At 41.3% G+C, this 22,956-nt stretch overlaps 2 protein-coding genes across 3 annotated transcripts; both read right to left on the minus strand.

Moving 5' to 3' along the window:
• Positions 1–733: 733 nt before the first annotated feature.
• LOC101802261 (thiamine transporter 2) lies at positions 734–9,997 on the minus strand. The gene is made up of 6 exons (XM_005025478.6): positions 8,999–9,997; positions 7,795–8,086; positions 4,960–5,779; positions 3,118–3,310; positions 2,457–2,598; positions 734–1,667 (listed from the first exon to the last, which is right to left on the minus strand). Exons 2-6 carry the CDS (start codon positions 7,942–7,944, stop codon positions 1,545–1,547), a joined length of 1,428 nt encoding a protein of 475 aa, XP_005025535.3. The 5' UTR covers positions 7,945–8,086; positions 8,999–9,997; the 3' UTR covers positions 734–1,544.
• Positions 9,998–11,278: 1,281 nt separating this feature from the next.
• LOC140003180 (thiamine transporter 2-like) lies at positions 11,279–22,572 on the minus strand. 2 transcript variants are annotated; one of them, XM_072042375.1, is made up of 6 exons: positions 21,560–22,572; positions 20,359–20,650; positions 17,498–18,317; positions 15,877–16,069; positions 13,576–13,717; positions 11,279–12,638 (listed from the first exon to the last, which is right to left on the minus strand). In XM_072042375.1, exons 2-6 carry the CDS (start codon positions 20,506–20,508, stop codon positions 12,375–12,377), a joined length of 1,569 nt encoding a protein of 522 aa, XP_071898476.1. In that variant the 5' UTR covers positions 20,509–20,650; positions 21,560–22,572; the 3' UTR covers positions 11,279–12,374. The 2 variants fall into 2 exon arrangements, with proteins under 2 accessions (XP_071898476.1, XP_071898477.1); XM_072042376.1 differs by having other exon boundaries at positions 11,279–12,655.
• Between the last annotated feature and the right edge of the window lie 384 nt (positions 22,573–22,956).

Genomic DNA, 22,956 nt, shown 5'->3' on the forward strand with positions numbered 1-22,956 from the left:
GACAAGTGGCTGAAGATCTTGTATTGTCTTGAATCTCCTTCATATTGAACAGAAACTGACACCATAGCTGCCTTGACTTTTTTTAATAAAAGCTATAAGTACAAAATGAATAAATATTTCTCCCATGATTAGAAATTGTGTCTTGTCTTAAAATTTTCTACAGTTGTTCATGCAGTTGCTCACACGACTGTCATAGTTGCCAAAAAGCTATACTCCCATTAACCTCTAGATATCTTCTTTTGCTTTAATGTCAAAGCATTTTACTTGATAACTTTATCCCTGTTTTACAGAAATTAATTTGGTGAGCTTCTAGAGTAATATTTTTAATCCTGATATATCAGTTCTCATATGTTTAAGATGATGCTGGAAGAGGTACATCATGAACTCTGCAAGATGGATGCCCAGGTACTGCAGCTTAGTTACTTAATTTAATGGTTGCATACTTCCTAAGTGCTGCACTGAAACAAATATTGAAACAGGGTAGTTTGAAAAGGACCAAATTCAGTTTGAATCCTGAAAGAGAGCCATAAATACGATGCAAATGTTCTTCTCTGCTGGAGGGAGAAATTACTGGGGCGTAAAGGTAAGCTTAAGAAGTTTTAAAAAGTATGTTTTTAAAGGAATTCATGACTTTTATTTTCTTGTGAGCTGAAAAGTGGAAAATAACAATTCTCAATTCTCTCTTGACTAAGCTGTACCTTGTGGTAGAGAAACATAATGAAAATTGCTGCTGATATAAATGACTCCAAAGTGGCCATTACTGAACACAGTTGAAAGTCTGATTAGCTTTAGTTATATCCAGAATTTCAAGTGTTCTTATTTAAGTATGACTGCCTTGTATAGAAATTGAATTCTCCCTGTGGCTGGCTTAAAAAAAACTTTGCCTCCACAGATAAGTTACTGCATTTGGTCATTTGTGAGAATGTAGTAATCCCTCTGAACCTACTGAGGTAACATTCTGGGGACAGGGGGGTGGTTAGATGCTACTTGCATAAACTTGCTTTAAAAATGCATGTGAACTTCCAGTTGAAAAAGTGCAAGTCACCAAAAAGTTTTGGTGGCAACCTTTCCTACAGATCATCCTGCTGCTATGGGGCAATTACTTTCGGTTCTACAGGCATGTTTGAAAGTCTTATGTTTAATGGCAAATTGCCTTTAATTAAAATACTCAGTAGAAGTGAAAGTTCAAAGGTTGTATTATTCTGTAAGCTCTTCTGTTGTGAGGTTCAGGCATCGGTATGAAACTGCCTCCTCTTGTGCTCGTTGAGCATTAATGCAAGTTTTGGTGTCAGGACTGCATAACTAAATTTGAGTTGAAATAGAAGATTTTTTGAGGATTATCTGGGATTAGAATTGTTGGTGAAGAGAACTGGGAAAAAATGCATCATGCTGTTTACAAAGCCTTTTGTGCTGAAGTTTCATAAACAGCCTTTTCCATCATTGACCAGTCTTGTTTGTTTGAGCATTGTTTCCGCTAATTAATTGTTTGGGTGATACAGCCTTCTGCACTGTTGCTTGCAACCATTCTTTTCATCTCTTTTCCCTTAATGATCAATAGGTTCACCAGCCACACTGGCATTTCTGCATTTGATGGAGATAATGGTGTATACGCTTCTGGTCAGGAAAATTCCAGCTATGAATGCAAAGTAGCTGCCATAAATGAGAAACTGGGAGATGGGGGTGGGGAGAAGAGGGGAGGAAGAATCAAGAACTGTATTTGCTGTTAAATAACATATGGGGTGTCCCTACACTGACTTCTTCCCTTCCCTGCCACCCACGTTCCCAGAACAATCCCCTCTTGGAATGGCTCGAAGTCGGGCTGCTTGACTTCATCCAGTAGAAAGAATGCAGTCATAAAAGGGGGGTGGAGAGAATATCCCGTTACTTGCGTGCCCTCCCTACCTCAGTAAGGGAGGAGGACAGCTGCCTAGCACTTCCTGGCTCTTATCTGAAAAGATGACAGCTAGAGACTTGGGCGGTATTCAGTATGTGTGCTTACATGCTAAAGCTGTCTGGGAGCATGAGATTAGGTAATTTTCAGAATTAAAGTAACTTCAAAGTGCATCCAATGAAACTACATAACTTTGAATTTCTGTAGTAATAAAGACCTACAGATTACCTTTCAGCTTGCTTCTTGCTTCTGTTTAGTGTGTTTTTACAATAACCTTGTCAATAGTAAGCCTTTAAATAAGAAGAAACTGGGTAACAGGTGATGGTTCTCCCTTCTGCTCTGTGAAATATGTTCTTAAGATTACTACAGAAATGCAACATGGACAGGATTAGAGGACAAGTGGGCTCTAGTAACTACTCTCAGTTCACTTCAAATGAACCTGTTTTCATGTAAGTGCCCTAAGCTAATCCATCCCCTAATATCTCCCCAGAGGCTAAACTTTGAAGAGAACCCTCTTCTGGAGGAGAGCAGGGAACATGAGAGTGATATGAGTAATGTAGCTTACCTGGGTACTGATATCCAGTCCTAGACCTCTTGTATCTACTACAATAACAGTCAAAATTGTCTGGATCAGCAGTGCAACAAAGTTGTTGAAGCCAAACATCAAAGCATAACGCTCCATACTTAGGTTGACAGCAATCTGGAACCTGAAAATGAATATACAGCCAGGTTAACTGAGCTCTGGAGAACTTGAGTGCTTGCAACCTAAGGGAGGAAGTTTGGGAACGATTTCATTCTCACAGTGCAGTCTTCACAGGATAAAGCTTCTTTATTTTTGATAGTTACAGTTTTAATATCTTCATTTTGGCAAAGATCTATTTTTTGTTATTTCACTTTTGCCATGTTATCGTGCATCTTCTCTTACTTCCGATGTTTTTGCTAAACGAGGACCTGTGTATGTTCATGTGATTATTTAGAGAAGTCTCATACATAAATAATTGGACAGTTAAATGTAGAATAAGGTAATGACTGACTTGAAATAAGCTATTTTTATGGTTAGGTCATACATTTAAGTGTAGTTTTATATAGGCTAGAAATACTATTTTGTTACAGTGACCTATTCAAAAATCTTATTTCTGTGGAAATTTCTAGTAAAAATTCGTGTGAAAGTGATATTTGTGCTGATTCAAATCAATTTAACTGGAACAGTTGTGCATTATACTTACGTTGCTATTGTTATAAGGAACATGTAGCATGCCTTAAATACAAGGTAACCAGCATAACATGCCCAGATGTTGTCTGTAAAGTACATGAGAAACAGAGAACCAGCATCCATGGCAGAGAACATTCCCAAAGCCAGTTCTCCAGAAAGATCCCAGTCTACTTTGATGTATCCAACTGCCATGGATGTTGCTGAACCTAAAAATGAAAAATAATTTAAATTCAAACATTACTATCCTTCTAGAGACGTGGCATTACTCTGTAAATGGATCATTACAGGAGCTCTTGGTACTTTTTTTTTTTTTTTTTTTAAGGCCACAGTAGCCTTTGATAACAGTGTGGCTTCTATTTTCTATTAGTGCCGTGGGAGTCTTCTGTTTTTTTGCTTTTTTCTTGCTTACAGAGCTTTGTCAGGATGAAGCACTCTGAGAAAGTGCCTAATACCTAAGGTTGGAGGCAGCAGTGCCTGGCGTATTGTTGTTGTGCCATTTCTGACAACCATGAGTAAGAGAACAACCCCACCAAGCACTTCATGCCTGGTGCCTGGGGGAGTTTAATTCTTTCATGTAAAGCTCTTCATGAAATGACAGTCTGTTGCACTCCTTCATACCGTTTTTTTTTTTTAACCTAATGAAAGTATAGCTTCAGTGAAAATTTTTCTGGTGAAAAATGTCATACTCCTTATTGATAATGACATATAGCAAAAATACCTTCTATTACCTGTAAGAATGCTATCCAGCTATGTTTTTTGTGCTCCTCTAGCACTGAGGCCTCCTGTGTGTTTATGAAAGCTTTTTGAAACACTATGCTGAGGGTAGTAGCTCAAATGCAAAAGAAGTCTGGTCCAGGCAGGTTATACAGCAGTGAGTACCGGCTACCCCTGAGCTTTTCGGCAGGATAGTACACTGGTGGTCAGGACTTGCTGGCTGCTTGTGTTCCTCATCAGAATTCAAAAGTCAGTAGGCCTCCTTCCTTGGTCTGTAACTACAATAGGCAGAGCTTCCTGGTAATCTGAGTGCTTTCTGCACTCCAGAATAGTGTCAAGTTCCAGACAGTGCAAAAGCATGAAAGCTCTTGGGAATGCTGCTCAAACCAGTAGACTTGAAGCTTTGGGGTAATTTCAGTAAAATGCACTTCATGCTGTGTGCAGGGAGGGAGAGTAGGCAGACAATTCCCTGTATTACTTGTGAGATAAGACTGCTGGTATGAAGGAGATACATGGAAGCTTGGAAATGAGGCTGCATTGGTACTGCATAACTTTTTAAACAAAGTTGCACTTTGAAGTGGCACAGAGGTAAAGAGGGATATCATTGGGTCAATGGATCATTATGTTGTTGGGTCACAACATGCTTATCCAGGATCACTTAGCCTGAAACGACTACTCATCCAGTGTCAGAACGGACTGTCTAGAGCAGATATCTCTAGTTCAGTTTATTTTTTTTTACTTTTTGTATCAACTCATTTATATGTAATATGTATTTTGGAGACGAGTAGGCAAGGTGGAACTGCACAAGTTTTTTGAACTGCTTACTCTGCATTGAATTTATGAACTAAACAGAGCTGTGAATGAAAACTTCTAAAACTTCTTGGTGGAACAAAGTGCCCCAAGAAGAAAAAAACTACATATTTTGTGTGTGTGTGTGTGTGTATATATGAGTATTTTAAAGACCCCAGGGATAAAGCCGTATAGTAAAGAGATGCTTTGCGTGCTATTTATGTGGGGGTTATGTGTTGGAAGCTGTTACTATTGACCTTAATCGTTACAAGAAATAGTTGCTGAAGACATCGTGAAAGGATACCATCAGCCAAGACTGATTAGAAGTAGCTGCTAGTGTTTTTTTACGTACCTAAAAAAGTTGCTATTGCTTCAACAGCTCCATTGTACACTGCAGAGCTGTGGGAGGGGGCTCTGAAATCCCACAGCACTTGGATGTAATTCACAACCTGATTGAAGCCTGCCGTAGCCAAAGCCCACCACAGGGACCAGTACAGCAGCTTCCTAGAGCTGTAGCAATCCCTCAAGTCCCTGCTGAGCTGCACCAGTACTCTGAGCATGTGGTTTTGGGGCTTGGGCTGTTCAGCCTGCTGCTGTGGTGCTGGTCCCGTGTCAGCAGCCGTGCAGTCCTCGTCCTGTTGTTGGCAGCTCGATGGCCTGTTGGAAGCGAGCGTAGCCACAGCTTTCTGTGGTTGCGGGAGGGTTTCCGAGACCCCTTTTTTATGGAAGAACATGCTCTTCTGGGGCATCGGCAGGAGAAAGGAGCACAGGAATGCCAGGGAGACGGAAGCGAGGGTAATGGCGTTGAGATGGAAGTAGGACACGTCTGCCAAGGAAACCAGCAGCTGTCCCAGCACTGCGGCAACTGTGGCCGCAACAAGGGTGATGCTCCTGCAATAGCTCGTCACTCGCTGATAGCGATCGGCGCTGACGACGCTGTAGATGTAGGCGTAATAGGCGACCTCGGTGGCTGTCACCATCCCGTAGAAGAATTCCATCACCTGCATGGCCACCACGCCGTGAGCGAAGAGCAGCAAGAGCCAGGTGACGATGTAGCTGATGCCCTGGAGGAGGAGGACAGGCTTGTAGCGCACGTAGTCTGTGATCAGGAAGACCGGGAGCAGGAGTGCGAGGTAGGAGTATGTCCAAACAGGGAAGATCTGGTTGGTAACCTAGAAGGAAATTGACTTTGCTCTGACACAAGCGTTATCTTGCATCAAATACTATTCCCTGTGGTATCTGAAAATTAATGCCTGTTTAGTTTTACTTTCCATGAGTCATTGCATACTGCTGATTACCTCTCCTCACTGCTGGATTAGAAAAAAAAGATGCTCTTATGGTGGGGGAACTGGAGTTGGACTTGGTATCTAGTTATTACTATGTTGTCTTCACGTATTATCTTTAAATATTGAGTGAAAAGTAAGTTCTTAATGAAACAGTATTTGAATAAGTTTCAGTTGGCCTTCAATTGCATAGATGCTCCAGAAATAAATTGTTTTCCCTAGAATCAGAATGGTTTGGGTTGGAAGGGACCTTAAAGGTGATCTAATACCAAAGCCCTACCCTGCCCCATCCAGCCTGGTCCTGAGTGCTTCCAGGGATGTGGCATCCACAGCTTCTGAGCCATGGCCTCACCACCTCCGTAGGAAAAAAATAATCTCCTTGTATCTCACCTAAACCTACCCTCCTTTAGGTTAAAGCCCTTCCCCCTTGTGGTGTCACTGCACTCCCTAACAGACAGTCCCTCCCCAGCTCTCCTGTTGGCCCCCTTTAGGCACTGGCAGGCCACTGTAAGGGCTCCCCGGAGCCTTCTCCAGGCTGAACAACCCCAACTCCCTCAGCCTGTTGCCATCGCAGAGGTGCTCTAGCCCCTTGATCATTGTGGCCCTCCTCTGGACTTGTTCTAGCACCTGTATTTTTCTAAAACTGATCTCCAGCCAAGCTGGCAGGTGCTGAGCTCTACACTAAAGCTCAGTGTTTGCCCAGGTAGCTTTGGCTACAGCTGCAGCAGGGGTGTGTGTTTCTTCTGGAAACATCACCAAGTGAACTCTGACCGTAAGATGTCTGTTTTGGGGATGTCTTACCTAGTAAGTGCTGGACCTGCTTGGATATTAGGTCACGATTTCTTGTTCTCGGCTTAAGCAGTTAGACTTGAATTGTTTCACGTGCTGAGAGAACAACGATGGCTGTTTATTGTTTTATGAACTAGTATGACTGGTGAGCAGCAGGATCGCTGCATCTTTCTGGGGGTTGCCTTTGTTTATCTGCACTTTAAGTGACTGAAACTTGGGGATTTAGCTCATGACAGGAGAGTGTAGCTGAAAGAGCCAGTATCTGTACTGTTCTTATTTTTGAGCTGGTTGTTGCTGAAAAGAGAATTAAGGCATTTCATCATCTTACTTATATACTTAATGTAAGAAAGCTTTCACTTCTGATTTCAAAAAACAAAACGAAATACACCTTTTTCAGAGGAAAAATTGGGTTCATGCTATGCTGGCAGATTCTGCCTCAACTTTTACTAGTGCAAATCAGGAGTGATTTTGTGCTTGCAGGTATATGGGTGTACATAGATTGTGTTGTCTAATTCTGCCATTAGATTCATGATTCTCTTTTGTGTCCTCTTTTTATTATGAAGCGTGCACCTGAAGCAACCAGTGCTGAACAGAGGAGCAGAACACAGACTATCACAGTACATGCTTTTTAAAAAATAATTAAAAATTAAAAAGCAACTTTTATGTGAATTTGACCTGCACAGACTAGACTGATGGATGCACAGAACACCTTAGTAACGTAGGTAATAATCTAATAGCGGAAGTGTGCTTGGTTGCCTTATGTCTGATCACTATTTCATATTTATTGTTAGTATAGTTCCCCAATAAGTATCAATAAATCTCACTGTTGCTCTTTCTTTTTTTCTTGGGGGGAAGGAACTGTCTGACCTGATCTTGTTGAAAGTATCAATTTCTTAAACAACAACCAAAATGGTTTCAAAGTCCAGGAATGTGGGGACTTCAGAACATAAATTGCAAAAGAGGAGAATCCTTATCCTTTTCCAGGACAATCTTACATAGGGGTATCTCGATAAAATACACCTATCTTACTGAATGCTTTTTCTCCCATTCAGTTATTACTGTGAGGCTTACTGCTTTAAGGTTTCTAATTATTATGTACAAGAACAGCTGCTTACCTGTTCAATTGTTAGGTTTTTATCTGGTCCACTTAAGTAAGGAGTGAGAAAAGATTCTGATGGCCTCATTGTGGAAAAAAATCCATTCGCACAAATGATGACTGTGGGATAAATCCAGTTGCTGCCTATGGCTCCTTTCCAGCAATCCATAGTCCATGTAGAAACGTAGTGCACCAGAAGTTTAAAAAATACTGTTCACAGTTGCTAAAAATTCATTTGTAGGTTTACTTCTTAATCCACGCTGCTTCAGCTAATGCTGCTTTCACCACACTTGCTGCTAATCACAGAGAGCCTGTAAATGAACAACTCGGATCAAGGGACATTGGTGGCAAACTCTGATCTCTGTCTTGTCTATCAAAGGTTGTTCTTACTGACTCACTTAAAATTAAGTAGATGTAGTGGAAGAAAAAAGATCCATTACAGTCTCATTTCTGAATAGATGAGAGGGCAAACTGTCAGATTAGAGCTCATTCTCAGAATGCTCAGGGAGGCATTTTTCTAATGATTTCCTATCTGGGAGCCAAGTGGAACAACAGAAGTGCAAGACGTTTTGCAGACAGTAAAAAAAAAAAAAATAAAAAAATAACAGCCAGATTGCAACCCGTTGTGAGCTTGGCTTCTTCAAAACACTTTAATACTCATCTTTCTTACACACTGGTTGAGTGAGTACATAGATGTAGAAACTCGCAGCCTCTTGAATCTACCTCCTCAGTCTTAAAGAGGGCTCCTGGCTTCACTTTTAAAAGTGGTGATTAATAAGGAAAAAAAAAAAAAGACTTCCTCTTTGTAGTTGGCAGCAAAAATAAAGAAACTTGTGTCTTTTAAGCTTATTTTACTTACTTAACACTAAGGTACCATAGGTACTATAAATAGGATGTTAAGGCAGCATTGCTGTGACCTTAGAGGAAGGTTACAAAAAACAACCCTAACATCAAAACTTGATTTTAAACGACTACCTCCGATTATCCTCCTTGTGTAAATCATTGTACTTTGTACTTAGATACAATGATTTGTACCAAAGTAGCCTGTGTTATCCTTAACTCCTTAAATTTGTATTTGAATTCTTGATAAGTTAATTACAAATAAAAATATACTAAAACTCAGCCTAATGAATGACATCAGCATAAATCTTACATCCCTTCCAAATGTGCTGAGTTGAGTAGCTTTTGCACTCTTCCAACTAACCTCTAGGGCCATAAATTACCTGTCAAAGCTGGGGTTGTGGTCTGTTGTTTGTGGATGCATGTGCAGTTTCCTCCTAGGATAGGTTCCTGTACTGTAGAAGATAAGAAGACTTGTGTCGTATTAGTAAGAACTCTTAGGAAATGAACTTGATAAAAGTTAACAGAACTAAATAATAATTCATCTCAACTTTTCCTGCTTGCAGAACTTCCTCATAAAGAGTGCAGGGGAAGCCTTCTACTTTATAGGTTTTTTCAGCAAGTGACTCTAAGATAAAGGATTAAGACTCACAGTTCTTAATAATGATTAATTGAAAATGACAGGGCAAGAAAGCAATTACTTGATTACCTTTTTATGTTAATGAGTACCTCTTAAAGGTGTATCCTTCAGTTTGTGGATAAGAATATAACAGCACATGTTTTAAAGCTTGGGCTGACATAGGTTTTTCCTGGGCATAGCACCGAGACCTCTGGGCTCAGTTTTCTGACTGCCTTCAATGTGGGTGCGTGGGGAGGTAGGACACAGAAATCTTCCTAATGTTACTTGGCCAGAAATTACATCAAAGGACCAGTCTGTCACTTTTCTTAATGACAAAAAGTTTCTAAAGTATCTAAAAACAAAACAAAAAAACATAGCTGCAGAAAGCCTCAGAAGTAGTTTTGCTTTCCTTCAGCAATTTTTGACTGGGCTTCCTACTTCTCCCATGGCTCATCAGAAGAGGGAGCTGGCCCTGAAGTCCGCACGTGGGCTGAGGGTTGGGTATTGACCAACCCCATGGCCCTGGCAGGAGTGGCCCCACACACTATTTGGAGTTTTTGTGAGGTTTTGTTTTACAGTTATGGAAACCTCTCACTCTGCTTCTAGCCTGTAGTGCTAGAAGCGTTCAGGGAAGCGAGGCATGTTCTGTCTCCATGTTTCATGCTCGCTCTTTACAAATGGTTTTTTGAGAAATGAAAACATGGAGACAATGCTGCTGGGTAAGTCAACCGGCCTACTGCAAGGTGGCTGCTGACTGGCATTTCTCTGGTAACCCACACAGTGCTTGGTTGATGTCTACTGACTTTGAATAGAAATACGCAGTTTTCTTGCTGGCATGGCCAAAACTGGCCTTCCCAGCTTGCTGGATGGTATCATGGTGAAGACGTGTCTCCAAAACCACTGGTGTTTCAAAGGTAGTTAGTGATGCACTGAGATGGGGCTGTAGCTACGGGGAGCAATGTGTTCCACTTCAGTTTTTGTAGTTCTGTGGAATTTTTGGTCACCCTGGGAGGAAAGACGAGCTCTTAATACTAAACACAACTGCATGCAAGAGGAGGTGGATTTCTTCAGTATCCTTCTGCAGATCAAATAGCCTGCCAGACCCAAACTATGGCCTCTCCAAAATGTGTGCATTGTGTGTGAATGCACAGGTGGATGTGCATCTTGCTATTTTGGATGAAATCTGATTACTGGGTTAACGTTGATTTGCAGCTGAAAACTCAAGGTAACATGAGGCTTTACCTTTCTTTTGCTGTAGTTTGTAATTTCATTGCGTCACGTCCTTCCTGACACTCCTCAGAGCTTCCCTATCCCTCCTCCGCTCCCGAATGCTCCTCCAAAATCCCAACCCCATAACCTTTTGTAGAGGGAGAACAGGTATCCAAATATAAACCGTATACATGTTTAAAGACTTTTCTGAAGACAGGGTTCTCTATAGCTGAAAACTGAATATATTGTCTGCTTGGTTCTTCTGCTCTTCAGTGGCAATACAGAGAAGACAGATTTGACCAGTTCAGAACTTTTACTGTTTTTTTATCAATTTTAAATACTAAGTTTTTTTTTTCATTTAAGCACAAATTCTAGTTAGCTGCCAGTCCAGAACTTGCATCTGTGTTTGTAAGTAAAAGCCTCAAAAGAGGTTTTCTATTCATGAGGTAATACAAAGTAGTCCATGCTCTATTGGACTTCTGTCCCCCAGGCAGGAATGTTATGTAGGTAGTTCTGTGGTAATACAAGGTAGTGCTTAGTGGAGGCTAAGTACATCTGCTTTTACATCTGCATTGGTTAAACAGTTGTGCTTAAAGACAGTTTACAACTGAGAACGTCAACGCAGTGTGCAATACTAGATAAAATGACTAGAAAATGAGCTGGGTTCATTTGGGCAAGTCCTACTGATTCTTGTGACTTAAAGCAAATTCTCTCCTGCTTAGTCTTGCCTCTAGATAGTTTGCCTACTTCCAGTATATGACAATTGTATGAAAAGCACAAATGTTTGTACAGATAATAACTTTTCTCCACAGGAAACATATTTATTCTGCAAATGCAAAGTATTTTCTATTTTTATTAGTGATATGTAGGTATTGCAAGCTTGAAGCAAGCTGCAGTACAGAAATAACTTTAACATATGGGTATGTTTTTATATTGAACTATGCATTCACTATGCAAGCTTTTTTTATAATTTTTTCTCTTCCTGGACTGACTGTCCTTTAAGTCTTACAACTAATTTAGTTTAGCATAAAGTCTCTTGCTAAATTCTGGGATGCTGACCCTGACAAATCCTTGGCCAAGATCAGTGAACCTCCTCATCTGCTGAGCAAAATTGCATGACGCTAGTTTTTTTTTTTTTTTCCTCCTCATTTCAATTTTAAATCTTCCTGTTAATCTGGATTCCTATGCAGAGTCGCTCAAATTCCTCAACAACATACTTTTTCTGGGTTTAGTCCGTACTACTCAACCTCTTTTTGTTTTTTCTCTTCTTCCTGTTGAAACAGGAAGACAGTCTTAAAATATTAATTTTACTGGAAGCACAAAGAAATGAGTGGGGAAGGTTCATTTTTGTTTTGACTCTGAAATGTTTACCTTTCTGGGCTGAAATTGCTACGGGTTCAGTGCAGTGTTTAGGTTGCAGTTTTCAAACATGGGCCAAACAGCAACTGTGGCCTAGCAGTGGCTGAACCTTCTCAGACAGGTCGTGCAAGCCCTGTCTTTTCACTGTTGTATGCAAAAGGTGTGCTTCTGAGGTGGGCTTTCACCCTCTGAATCACCTGTATTTAGGCAGGAAGGAACATCACAACACAAATGCAATACCTTCCTGTGTTCAGAGCAAGGTTCACACAAGGAGGGCAGTAGCCCTGTGGCCCGCGTGTATGAGCAAGTGTGTGTGGAAGCAGCTTGGCGACACTGGTTGCAAGAGCCAGACCAAGCAAGGCAATGAACTTGGATCTTTTTTGTGCGCAGTGGGATGCCAAGGTGGTTGCTGTGCTTTTTTGATTATAAAGTATTGCTGTTAAGCTGTTTAAAGGCAAATAAGGAAAAATCTAAAGCAACTTATCCTTTATTCTTGGCTTGGTGCCATTCTGATGATCATTCTTAGCTGGCATATGTTGTAAGGAAGTGCTGTGATGATTCAGCATAGCTTTTCAGGGCTGTGTTGTACGTTCCTCTTGCATTGCTGTTCTCTGTATGCTGCAGTAGGAGCTCTTCTCCCATGAGAGCCAGGCCGTGAGCCTTTGCTTGACTCCTACAGCCGGGTCATATAGCCAATCACAGTCTGCTCTTTTGGTTCGTGTTCGGCAAGGTTCAGAGGCTCTTTCCATGATCTTGCTATTTTCCTTCTGCATTTGCTTGAAAGAAGCATGTAAATGCTTCTGATCAAGAAAATCCCGGCTATGACTGCGAAGTAGCTGCCATAAATTAAAAACTGGAGATGAGGTGGGAGAAAAAGGCAAAAAAAAAAAAAAAAGCGATGAAAAACACATGGTAGGGAAACACTGTTTCTCCTGGACACAGACACTATTTTGTTTACTTATATCCTAGCACAATTTCTCCGTTCAAGTTCTTGCTTTGTGTTTAAGCAAAATCTTAGCTTTCCCAGCAACCAGCAGGTCTCTGAGGTATGAAGAACTGCCATGTTGTTTCTACTCCCTGTGCTTCCTAATAACCATCAGAGGGGGAAGGGATGGGAACAGGATTTTTTCTATTGCAAAATGTAGAAGTAGTTTCACTACCAGCATGCCCATTACTCACATTTCACTACCAGCATGCCCATTACTCACATAGTCATGAATAATGCAAGCGAAGATTGAGTTAGTCCTCATTTTTTTTTTTGCTCTTACTTGCATGTTTCACTGGTGTCACCACACTGGCTTCAGTAAATACAACATGAATTTGTATCAGTCTTTCTGACAACAGTGGCAAGCCTATTTATGATGTCTGTACATGTTTATGTTCTTAATCTGAAAGATTAAAGGTTAAATCTTTCAAAATATCTGTTGTTGTCTCCATGCAGAATATCTGAATAGGTTTAGTTTTCTTCACATCCAAAGGAGTAGGAAGTTGTCCAAACTTCTCAGACACCATCTGAGAAATTGCAGAAATCAGTAAATTTCAATCGACTTCAATGTGAGTGGAATTGCCTTGACTGAAGCTATTGGCACTGATGTGAGATAGGATATCCCATGCTACCTTATATGACCAAACCATGGGTGGAAAGATTTTATTACTCACCTTGAGATACAGACCAGGTTTGTTCCTGGGCTGCAATTAGAAGTGATTTTCTTGGTAAACTTTTGAAAATGAATCAGCTAATCAGTGAAATGGAAGCAAATTAACAGTACATACCTGAGTCACTATGTTCAGTCCCAGGCCTCTTGAATCCACTACGACTACTGTAAGGATTGTCTGAATCACCAGTGCGATGAAGTTGTTCAATCCAAACATCAAAGCGTAGCGCTCCATGCTCAGGTTTACGGCGATCTGGAACCTAAGGTGAGACTGGCTATCAGGTACTTCACACTGGGTGGGAAGCTGTTGCTCTCCATGTGATTGATTAAAAAAACACATCATAGAGGTGATACCCGAAGGGTGGGCTAAACGGTGCTTCATCTGTTTGATTGCTCCCAGCAGGGTCCTGACTACTGGAGTGCATTTCAGTGACTTTGTACTTGTCTGTGTTGCTTTTCCAAACCACATCAGGTGATCAGAAGATCGGATCTTCCTTTTCTACCTTCAGACTGTGCTGGTCCCAGGCAGATGGCCTGTGGTTCCCCTTTTGGGCCTCAGAAAGCTTAGCAATATCAATAGGGCTTTTTCTGAGTGCTCGAACACTTCTTCACTTGGTGGTCTTGTGCCAGACTATAGCAGTGCCATAACTGTCTTGAAGAGTTCAAGTTGGACATAAGGGGTAGAGGGGAGGGAATACCTCACAGGGAAATAGAGCGCTGGGTTAAGTTTCCCAGACAGGTTGTGAAGTTCCCATGGCTATAGGCTTTGAAGGTTTGGATGGACAAAACCATCACCTGATCTGGCATTGGCAGTTCTGCCCTGGCTGGGAGGTTGGAATTCAGTGGTCACCATGGGTATATTCTAATCAAAATTTTTATGAAGTGAATCACTTTCTGCTTTGTGGCTTAAGAGTGGAGGTAGAATGCAGTTTATTCTTGTCAAGAGCACACAAATTTTTTATCCTTGCAATATCTTTTTTTGACAGTAATTGGAATATCTATCTTAGCGATATTTACCTCCCAAGTTTCTATTTGAACAAATTTATCTGCTCTTCCTTCAGTATGCTTTGCACTGACTTTCAGCAGGGCTCATTTGTGCAAACTTTTATTCTTTTTCTATTGAATATATTGAAGTAGTTCAGGTATTATCCACTATAATGCACTGAAAATCCACCAAAATATAAACTGGATTCAACTGACTTCATTCAAGATGGATTCAACTGTCTTCATTCAAGATTCATCTTGTCATGAACTGCAGTTATAGCAGTTTTTAAATTATCTGAGTAATCTTGTTTTTGACACAAAAATGCATCTAGTATTTTTGTTAATGAAATAGTATAGTAAAACTTTGAGCTAGTCTGAAGGCATTCTGACCAATGCAATAAGTGGGAAAATGTGTTGTTTATATTTTTTCTATATCTGACAACAAAATAGCTTGATCTCATTTGAGGTCATCTGCATTTAAATGTGCTATGCTATTATATTTTGTTTACACCATAATGTCATTAAAGATGCATGTATAAAGTTGTGCTGGGGAATGCTCATGGCAAATCTTTTCCTGCTTTCACATAGCTCATAGCTTGAAAACTATCAGCAAGGTGGTCAAGACATAAGGGGATATTAAAAGATGGTTCTTGATCTGCTTTTTAAAGATGGTTGTGTTGTCCCCACATCTCCTATGCCAGTGTTTTTGCACAAGGAAAGTAACTTATGTTTTGCTGTTACCATTGCCTGTAATAATAAGGATACTTTATAAGCTGGTGAGGGGCCTGGAGAGCAAGTCCTATGAGGAGCAGCTGAAGGAGCTGGGCTTGTTCAGCCTAGAGAAGAGGAGGCTCAGGGGTGACCTTATTGCTCTGTATAAGTACATTAAAGGAGGCTGTAGCGAGGTGGGGGTTGGCCTGTTCTCCCATGTGCCTGGTGACAGGACGAGGGGGAATGGGCTAAAGTTACGCCAGGGGAGTTTTAGGTTAGATGTTAGGAAGAACTTCTTTACTGAAAGGGTTGTTAGGCACTGGAACAGGCTGCCCAGGGAGGTGGTGGAGTCACCATCCCTGGAAGTCTTCAAAAGACGTTTAGATGTAGAGCTTAGGGATATGGTTTAGTGGGGACTGTTAGTGTTAGGTCAGAGGTTGGACTCGATGATCTTGAGGTCTCTTCCAACCTAGAAATTCTGTGATTCTGTGATATGTTTAGCTTCTGCATAGGCAATTGTTCAGTGTTCTTTTGATAACTTATGGCTGTTTAGAAGGAAGAAAACAACATAAGTGGGCATTTAAGTGTCCTTATCTTTACCTAAACAGTTATGTCTACTTTTAGATCAGCTATCTCTTGAGTAAAAAGAGGAATGCCCAACGTATGTGTAAAGTAGGGTTAATATTACACACGTAATGGTAGCACTGTAAGGGTTTATACTTACGTTGCTATTGTTATAAGGAGCATATAGCTTGCCTTGAAAATGAGGTAGCCAGCATAACATGACCAGATGTTGGTAGTAAAGTGCATGAGGAAGAGAGAACCAGCATCTATTGTGGAGAATATCCCTAATGCCAGTTCTCCAAAAAGGTCCCAGTTCACTTTCACATATGCCACCATGAAAGACGTTACCGAGCCTAGAGAGGGAGGAAAAAGAGTAAATGTTGCATCTGTTTTGTAGCCTGCATCACCAAGTGCCACCCTCACATACCAAAAGGCAATGCTGAATAATGAAGAAGACTAGTTCAGAAACTGTGCAGATGACTGGTCATTTTTAGACAACAGCATAAATTATCTGCATTTCCTTTCATAGTATTTTACTCCACTTTTTGGATAAACCGTCTTGTGGAAAGATTCATTGTTATCTGTGTAGTACCCAGCAAGCTCAAAAGGAACAATTCTTCCAAATCTTTCCAGCTTTTATTGCTTACTAGCTTGGTTGTATAGTAAGACAGTTACCTTTTTGGTTAATAGATTAGCTCTGTGCAGCTCATAAAGGGACTAAGCTGCCAAAAAAAAAAGGGGGGGTGGGGAGATAACTTCTGTGAATGTACTCAAGAAAATGAAAGGATAAGCAGTATTTTCTTTTGGTGGGTCTGCTATAAAGACATCTGCTTTGAAAGTAAGCCGTCAGAGTATCCATTTATGTGTCTTGTACAATTTTAAAGCCTCTACAGTGAGAACTAGGTGATTCCAGGAGAAAGAGGAATAGGCACTATAGGAGTTCCTTCTAATGCATGAGTCACTTGGTCTGTGTTAGCTGTCTACCTCCAGACCAGAGTAACTTTTAACAAATACTTAGAAGTATCTGTTTCTCCTTAAAGACAGGAATGGTAACTTGAATGGCCAGATGCAACATAGACATACTTATTTTCCCTGGTGGATCACGCCCCAATGTCTTGTGCAAGTCCTCCACAGCAGCACAATGAGAGTGTGGAACACTGCCAAGTAAGGCAGTGTTTTGCCTTTGGATATCTTTGCTTATATGAAGCAGGCATCTGCTCCCACTGCAAAAGAATATGGTTAACATCAGTAACATCGTGAATTCAGTAAGCATTTTTTCCTGCAAATCCCCGTATCTTGGAATTGCTGAAATTCTTTGCTTCCTGCTGTGCAAGAGCATTTTAATAGAGAAAGATCTTAATGAGATGTTTAAGTTCTTGTATAAAATATCTATGGAAAAACTCATCTTTGTAAGCTGCTACTATTGCTATGGGAACTGTTGTGATGCTTGCTGGTGGGATGGGAGGCAAGATAAAAAAAAAAAAAAGCAAAACCTTGCAAAAGAAACATGAGTGCCTCCGAATGGATCAAGCAGCTGGATGGAAGGTCTGTGTGATGTGTAGGCTTCTGTGTGCTGGCAGGATAAAGGTTGGTGCCCCAGTCATACAGAAATACAGCATAGCTCATGTTTGAACTGTTTTGTACATCAAAAAAATGGATCCTGAATGCACAACGCACATACTGTTTCCTTGGGGTATCTACAATGGAAAGGAACTGCAAAACTGTGCTAAAGTAAAACTTTGGAGACTACCTTTGTGATTGATGCTTAGACATGAACTTACTCAGGAAAGTTGCTATTGCTTCAACAGCTCCATTGTACACTGCAGAGCTGTGGGAGGGGGCTCTGAAATCCCACAGCACTTGGATGTAATTCACAACCTGATTGAAGCCTGCTGTAGCCAAAGCCCACCACAGGGACCAGTAAAGCAGCTTCCTAGAGCTGTAGCAATCCCTCAAGTCCCTGCTGAGCTGCACCAGTACTCTGAGCATGTGGTTTTGGGGCTTGGGCTGTTCAGCCTGCTGCTGTGGTGCTGGCCCCGTGTCAGCAGCCGTGCAGTCCACGTCCTGTTGCTGGCAGCTCGGAGGCCCGTTGGAAGCGAGCGTAGCCACAGCTTTCTGTGGTTGCGGGAGGGTTTCCGAGACCCCTTTTTTATGGAAGAACATGCTCTTCTGGGGCATCGGCAGGAGAAAGGAGCACAGGAATGCCAGGGAGACGGAAGCGAGGGTAATGGCGTTGAGGTGGAAGTAGGACACGTCTGCCAAGGAAACCAGCAGCTGTCCCAGCACTGCGGCAACTGTGGCCGCAACAAGGGTGATGCTCCTGCAATAGCTCGTCACTCGCTGATAGCGATCGGCGCTGACGACGCTGTAGATGTAGGCGTAATAGGCGACCTCGGTGGCTGTCACCATCCCGTAGAAGAATTCCATCACCTGCATGGCCACCACGCCGTGAGCGAAGAGCAGCAAGAGCCAGGTGACGATGTAGCTGATGCCCTGGAGGAGGAGGACGGGCTTGTAGCGCACGTAGTCTGTGATCAGGAAGACCGGGAGCAGGAGTGCGAGGTAGGAGTATGTCCAAACAGGGAAGATCTGGTTGGTAACCTAGAAGGAAATTGACTTTGCTCTGACACAAGCGTTATCTTGCATCAAATACTATTCCCTGTGGTATCTGAAAATTAATGCCTGTTTAGTTTTACTTTCCATGAGTCATTGCATACTGCTGATTACCTCTCCTCACTGCTGGATTAGAAAAAAAAGATGCTCTTATGGTGGGGGAACTGGAGTTGGACTTGGTATCTAGTTATTACTATGTTGTCTTCACGTATTATCTTTAAATATTGAGTGAAAAGTAAGTTCTTAATGAAACAGTATTTGAATAAGTTTCAGTTGGCCTTCAATTGCATAGATGCTCCAGAAATAAATTGTTTTCCCTAGAATCAGAATGGTTTGGGTTGGAAGGGACCTTAAAGGTGATCTAATACCAAAGCCCTACCCTGCCCCATCCAGCCTGGTCCTGAGTGCTTCCAGGGATGTGGCATCCACAGCTTCTGAGCCACCTCCTCCTGAGCCTCACCACCTCCGTAGGAAAAAAATAATCTCCTTGTATCTCACCTAAACCTACCCTCCTTTAGTTTAAAGCCCTTCCCCCTTGTGGTGTCACTGCACTCCCTAACAGACAGTCCCTCCCCAGCTCTCCTGTTGGCCCCCTTTAGGCACTGGCAGGCCACTGTAAGGGCTCCCCGGAGCCTTCTCCAGGCTGAACAACCCCAACTCCCTCAGCCTGTCGCCATCGCAGAGGTGCTCTAGCCCCTTGATCATTGTGGCCCTCCTCTGGACTTGTTCTAGCACCTGTATTTTTCTAAAACTGATCTCCATCCAAGCTGGCAGGTGCTGAGCTCTACACTAAAGCTCAGCATTTGCCCAGGTAGCTTTGGCTACAGCTGCAGCAGGGGTGTGTGTGTTTCTTCTGGATACACATCACCAAGTGAACTCTGACCGTAAGATGTCTGTTTTGGGGATGTCTTACCTAGTAAGTGCTGGACCTGCTTGGATATTAGGTCACGATTTCTTGTTCTCGGCTTAAGCAGTTAGACTTGAATTGTTTCACGTGCTGAGAGAACAACGATAGCTGTTTATTGTTTTATGAACTAGTATGACTGGTGAGCAGCAGGATCGCTGCATCTTTCTGGGGGTTGCCTTTGTTTATCTGCACTTTAAGTGACTGAAACTTGGGGATTTAGCTCATGACAGGAGAGTGTAGCTGAAAGAGCCAGTATCTGTACTGTTCTTATTTTTGAGCTGGTTGGTGCTGAAAAGAGAATTAAGGCATTTCATCATCTTACTTATATACTTAATGTAAGAAAGCTTTCACTTCTGATTTCAAAAAACAAAACGAAATACACCTTTTTCAGAGGAAAAATTGGGTTCATGCTATGCTGGCAGATTCTGCCTCAACTTTTACTAGTGCAAATCAGGAGTGATTTCATGCTTGCAGTTATGTGGGTGTACATAGATTGTGTTGTCTAATTCTGCCATTAGATTCATGATTCTCTTTTAATTTGTGTCCTCTTTTTATTATGAAGCATGCACCTGAAGCAACCAGTGCTGAACAGAGGAGCAGAACACAGACTATCACAGTACATGCTTTTAAAAAAATAATTAAAAATTAAAAAACAACTTTTATGTGAATCTGACCTGCACAGACTAGACTGATGGATGCACAGAACACCTTAGTAACGTAGGTAATAATCTAACAGGTCATCAGCGGAAGTGTGCTTGGTTGCCTTATGTCTGATCACTATTTCATATTTATCGTTAGTATAGTTCCCCAATAAGTATCAATAAATCTCATTGTTGCTCTTTCTTTTTTTCTTGGGGGGAAGGAACTGTCTGACCTGATCTTGTTGAAAGTATCAATTTCTTAAACAACAACCAAAATGGTTTCAAAGTCCAGGAATGTGGGGACTTCAGAACATAAATTGCAAAAGAGGAGAATCCTTATCCTTTTCCAGGACAATCTTACATAGGGGTATCTCGATAAAATACACCTATCTTACTGAATGTTTTTTCTCCCATTCAGTTATTACTGTGAGGCTTACTGCTTTAAGGTTTCTAATTATTATGTACAAGAACAGCTGCTTACCTGTTCAATTGTTAGGTTTTTATCTGGTCCACTTAAGTAAGGAGTGAGAAAAGATTCTGATGGCCTCATTGTGGAAAAAAATCCATTCGCACAAATGATGACTGTGGGATAAATCCAGTTGCTGCCTATGGCTCCTTTCCAGCAATCCATAGTCCATGTAGAAACGTAGTGCACCAGAAGTTTAAAAAATACTGTTCACAGTTGCTAAAAATTCATTTGTAGGTTTACTTTTTAATCCACGCTGCTTCAGCTAATGCTGCTTTCACCACACTTGCTGCTAATCACAGAGAGCCTGTAAATGAGTAACTCGGATTAAGGGACATTGGTGGCAAACTCTGATCTCTGTCTTGTCTATCAAAGGTTGTTCTTACTGACTCACTTAAAATTAAGTAGATGTAGTGGAAGAAAAAAGATCCATTACAGTCTCATTTCTGAATAGATGAGAGGGCAAACTGTCAGATTAGAGCTCATTCTCAGAATGCTCAGGGAGGCGTTTTTCTAATGATTTCCTATCTGGGAGCCAAGTAGAACAACAGAAGTGCAAGACGTTTTGCAGACAGTAAAAAAAAAAAAAAAAAAATAACATCCAGATTGCAACCCGTTGTGAGCTTGGCTTCTTCAAAACACTTTAATACTCATCTTTCTTACACACTGGTTGAGTGAGTACATAGATGTAGAAACTCGCAGCCTCTTGAATCTACCTCCTCAGTCTTAAAGAGGGCTCCTGGCTTCACTTTTAAAAGTGGTGATTAATAAGGAAAAAAAAAAAAAGACTTCCTCTTTGTAGTTGGCAGCAAAAATAAAGAAACTTGTGTCTTTTAAGCTTATTTTACTTACTTAACACTAAGGTACCATAGGTACTATAAATAGGATGTTAAGGCAGCATTGCTGTGACCTTAGAGGAAGGTTACAAAAAACAACCCTAACATCAAAACTTGATTTTAAACGACTACCTCCGATTATCCTCCTTGTGTAAATCATTGTACTTTGTACTTAGATACAGTGATTTGTACCAAAGTAGCCTGTGTTATCCTTAACTCCTTAAATTTGTATTTGAATTCTTGATAAGTTAATTACAAATAAAAATATACTAAAACTCAGCCTAATGAATGACATCAGCATAAATCTTACATCCCTTCCAAATGTGCTGAGTTGAGTAGCTTTTGCACTCTTCCAACTAACCTCTAGGGCCATAAATTACCTGTCAAAGCTGGGGTTGTGGTCTGTTGTTTGTGGATGCATGTGCAGTTTCCTCCTAGGATAGGTTCCTGTACTGTAGAAGATAAGAAGACTTGTGTCGTATTAGTAAGAACTCTTAGGAAATGAACTTGATAAAAAGTTAACAGCACTAAATAATAATTCATCTCAACTTTTCTTGCTTGCAGAACTTCCTCATAAAGAGTGCAGGGGAAGCCTTCTACTTTATAGGTTTTGTCAGCAAGTGACTCTAAGATAAAGGATTAAGACTCACAGTTCTTAATAATGATTAATTAAAATTGACAGGGCAAGAAAGCAATTACTTGATTACCTTTTTATGTTAATGAGTACCTCTTAAAGGTGTATCCTTCAGTTTGTGGATAAGAATATAACAGCACATGTTTTAAAGCTTGGGCTGACATAGGTTTTTCCTGGGCATAACACCGAGACCTCTGGGCTCAGTTTTCTGACTGCCTTCGATGTGGGTGTGTGGGGAGGTAGGACACAGAAAACTTCCTAATGTTACTTGGCCAGAAATTACATCAAAGGACCAGTCTGTCACTTTTCTTAATGACAAAAAGTTTCTAAAGTATCTAAAAACAAAACAAAAAAACATAGCTGCAGAAAGCCTCAGAAGTAGTTTTGCTTTCCTTCAGCAATTTTTGACTGGGCTTCCTACTTCTCCCATGGCTCATCAGAAGAGGGAGCTGGCCCTGAAGTCCGCACGTGGGCTGAGGGTTGGGTATTGACCAACCCCATGGCCCTGGCAGGAGTGGCCCCACACACTATTTGGAGTTTTTGTGAGGTTTTGTTTTACAGTTATGGAAACCTCTCACTCTGCTTCTAGCCTGTAGTGCTAGAAGCGTTCAGGGAAGCGAGGCATGTTCTGTCTCCATGTTTCATGCTCGCTCTTTACAAATGGTTTTTTGAGAAATGAAAACATGGAGACAATGCTGCTGGGTAAGTCAACCGGCCTACTGCAAGGTGGCTGCTGACTGGCATTTCTCTGGTAACCCACACAGTGCTTGGTTGATGTCTACTGACTTTGAATAGAAATACGCAGTTTTCTTGCTGGCATGGCCAAAACTGGCCTTCCCAGCTTGCTGGATGGTATCATGGTGAAGACGTGTCTCCAAAACCACTGGTGTTTCAAAGGTAGTTAGTGATGCACTGAGATGGGGCTGTAGCTACGGGGAGCAATGTGTTCCACTTCAGTTTTTGTAGTTCTGTGGAATTTTTGGTCACCCTGGGAGGAAAGACGAGCTCTTAATACTAAACACAACTGCATGCAAGAGGAGGTGGATTTCTTCAGTATCCTTCTGCAGATCAAATAGCCTGCCAGACCCAAACTATGGCCTCTCCAAAATGTGTGCATTGTGTGTGAATGCACAGGTGGATGTG

The sequence above is a fragment of the Anas platyrhynchos genome, chromosome 9, assembly GCF_047663525.1.
Source record: "Anas platyrhynchos isolate ZD024472 breed Pekin duck chromosome 9, IASCAAS_PekinDuck_T2T, whole genome shotgun sequence".
In the NCBI taxonomy this organism is placed as follows: domain Eukaryota; kingdom Metazoa; phylum Chordata; class Aves; order Anseriformes; family Anatidae; genus Anas; species Anas platyrhynchos.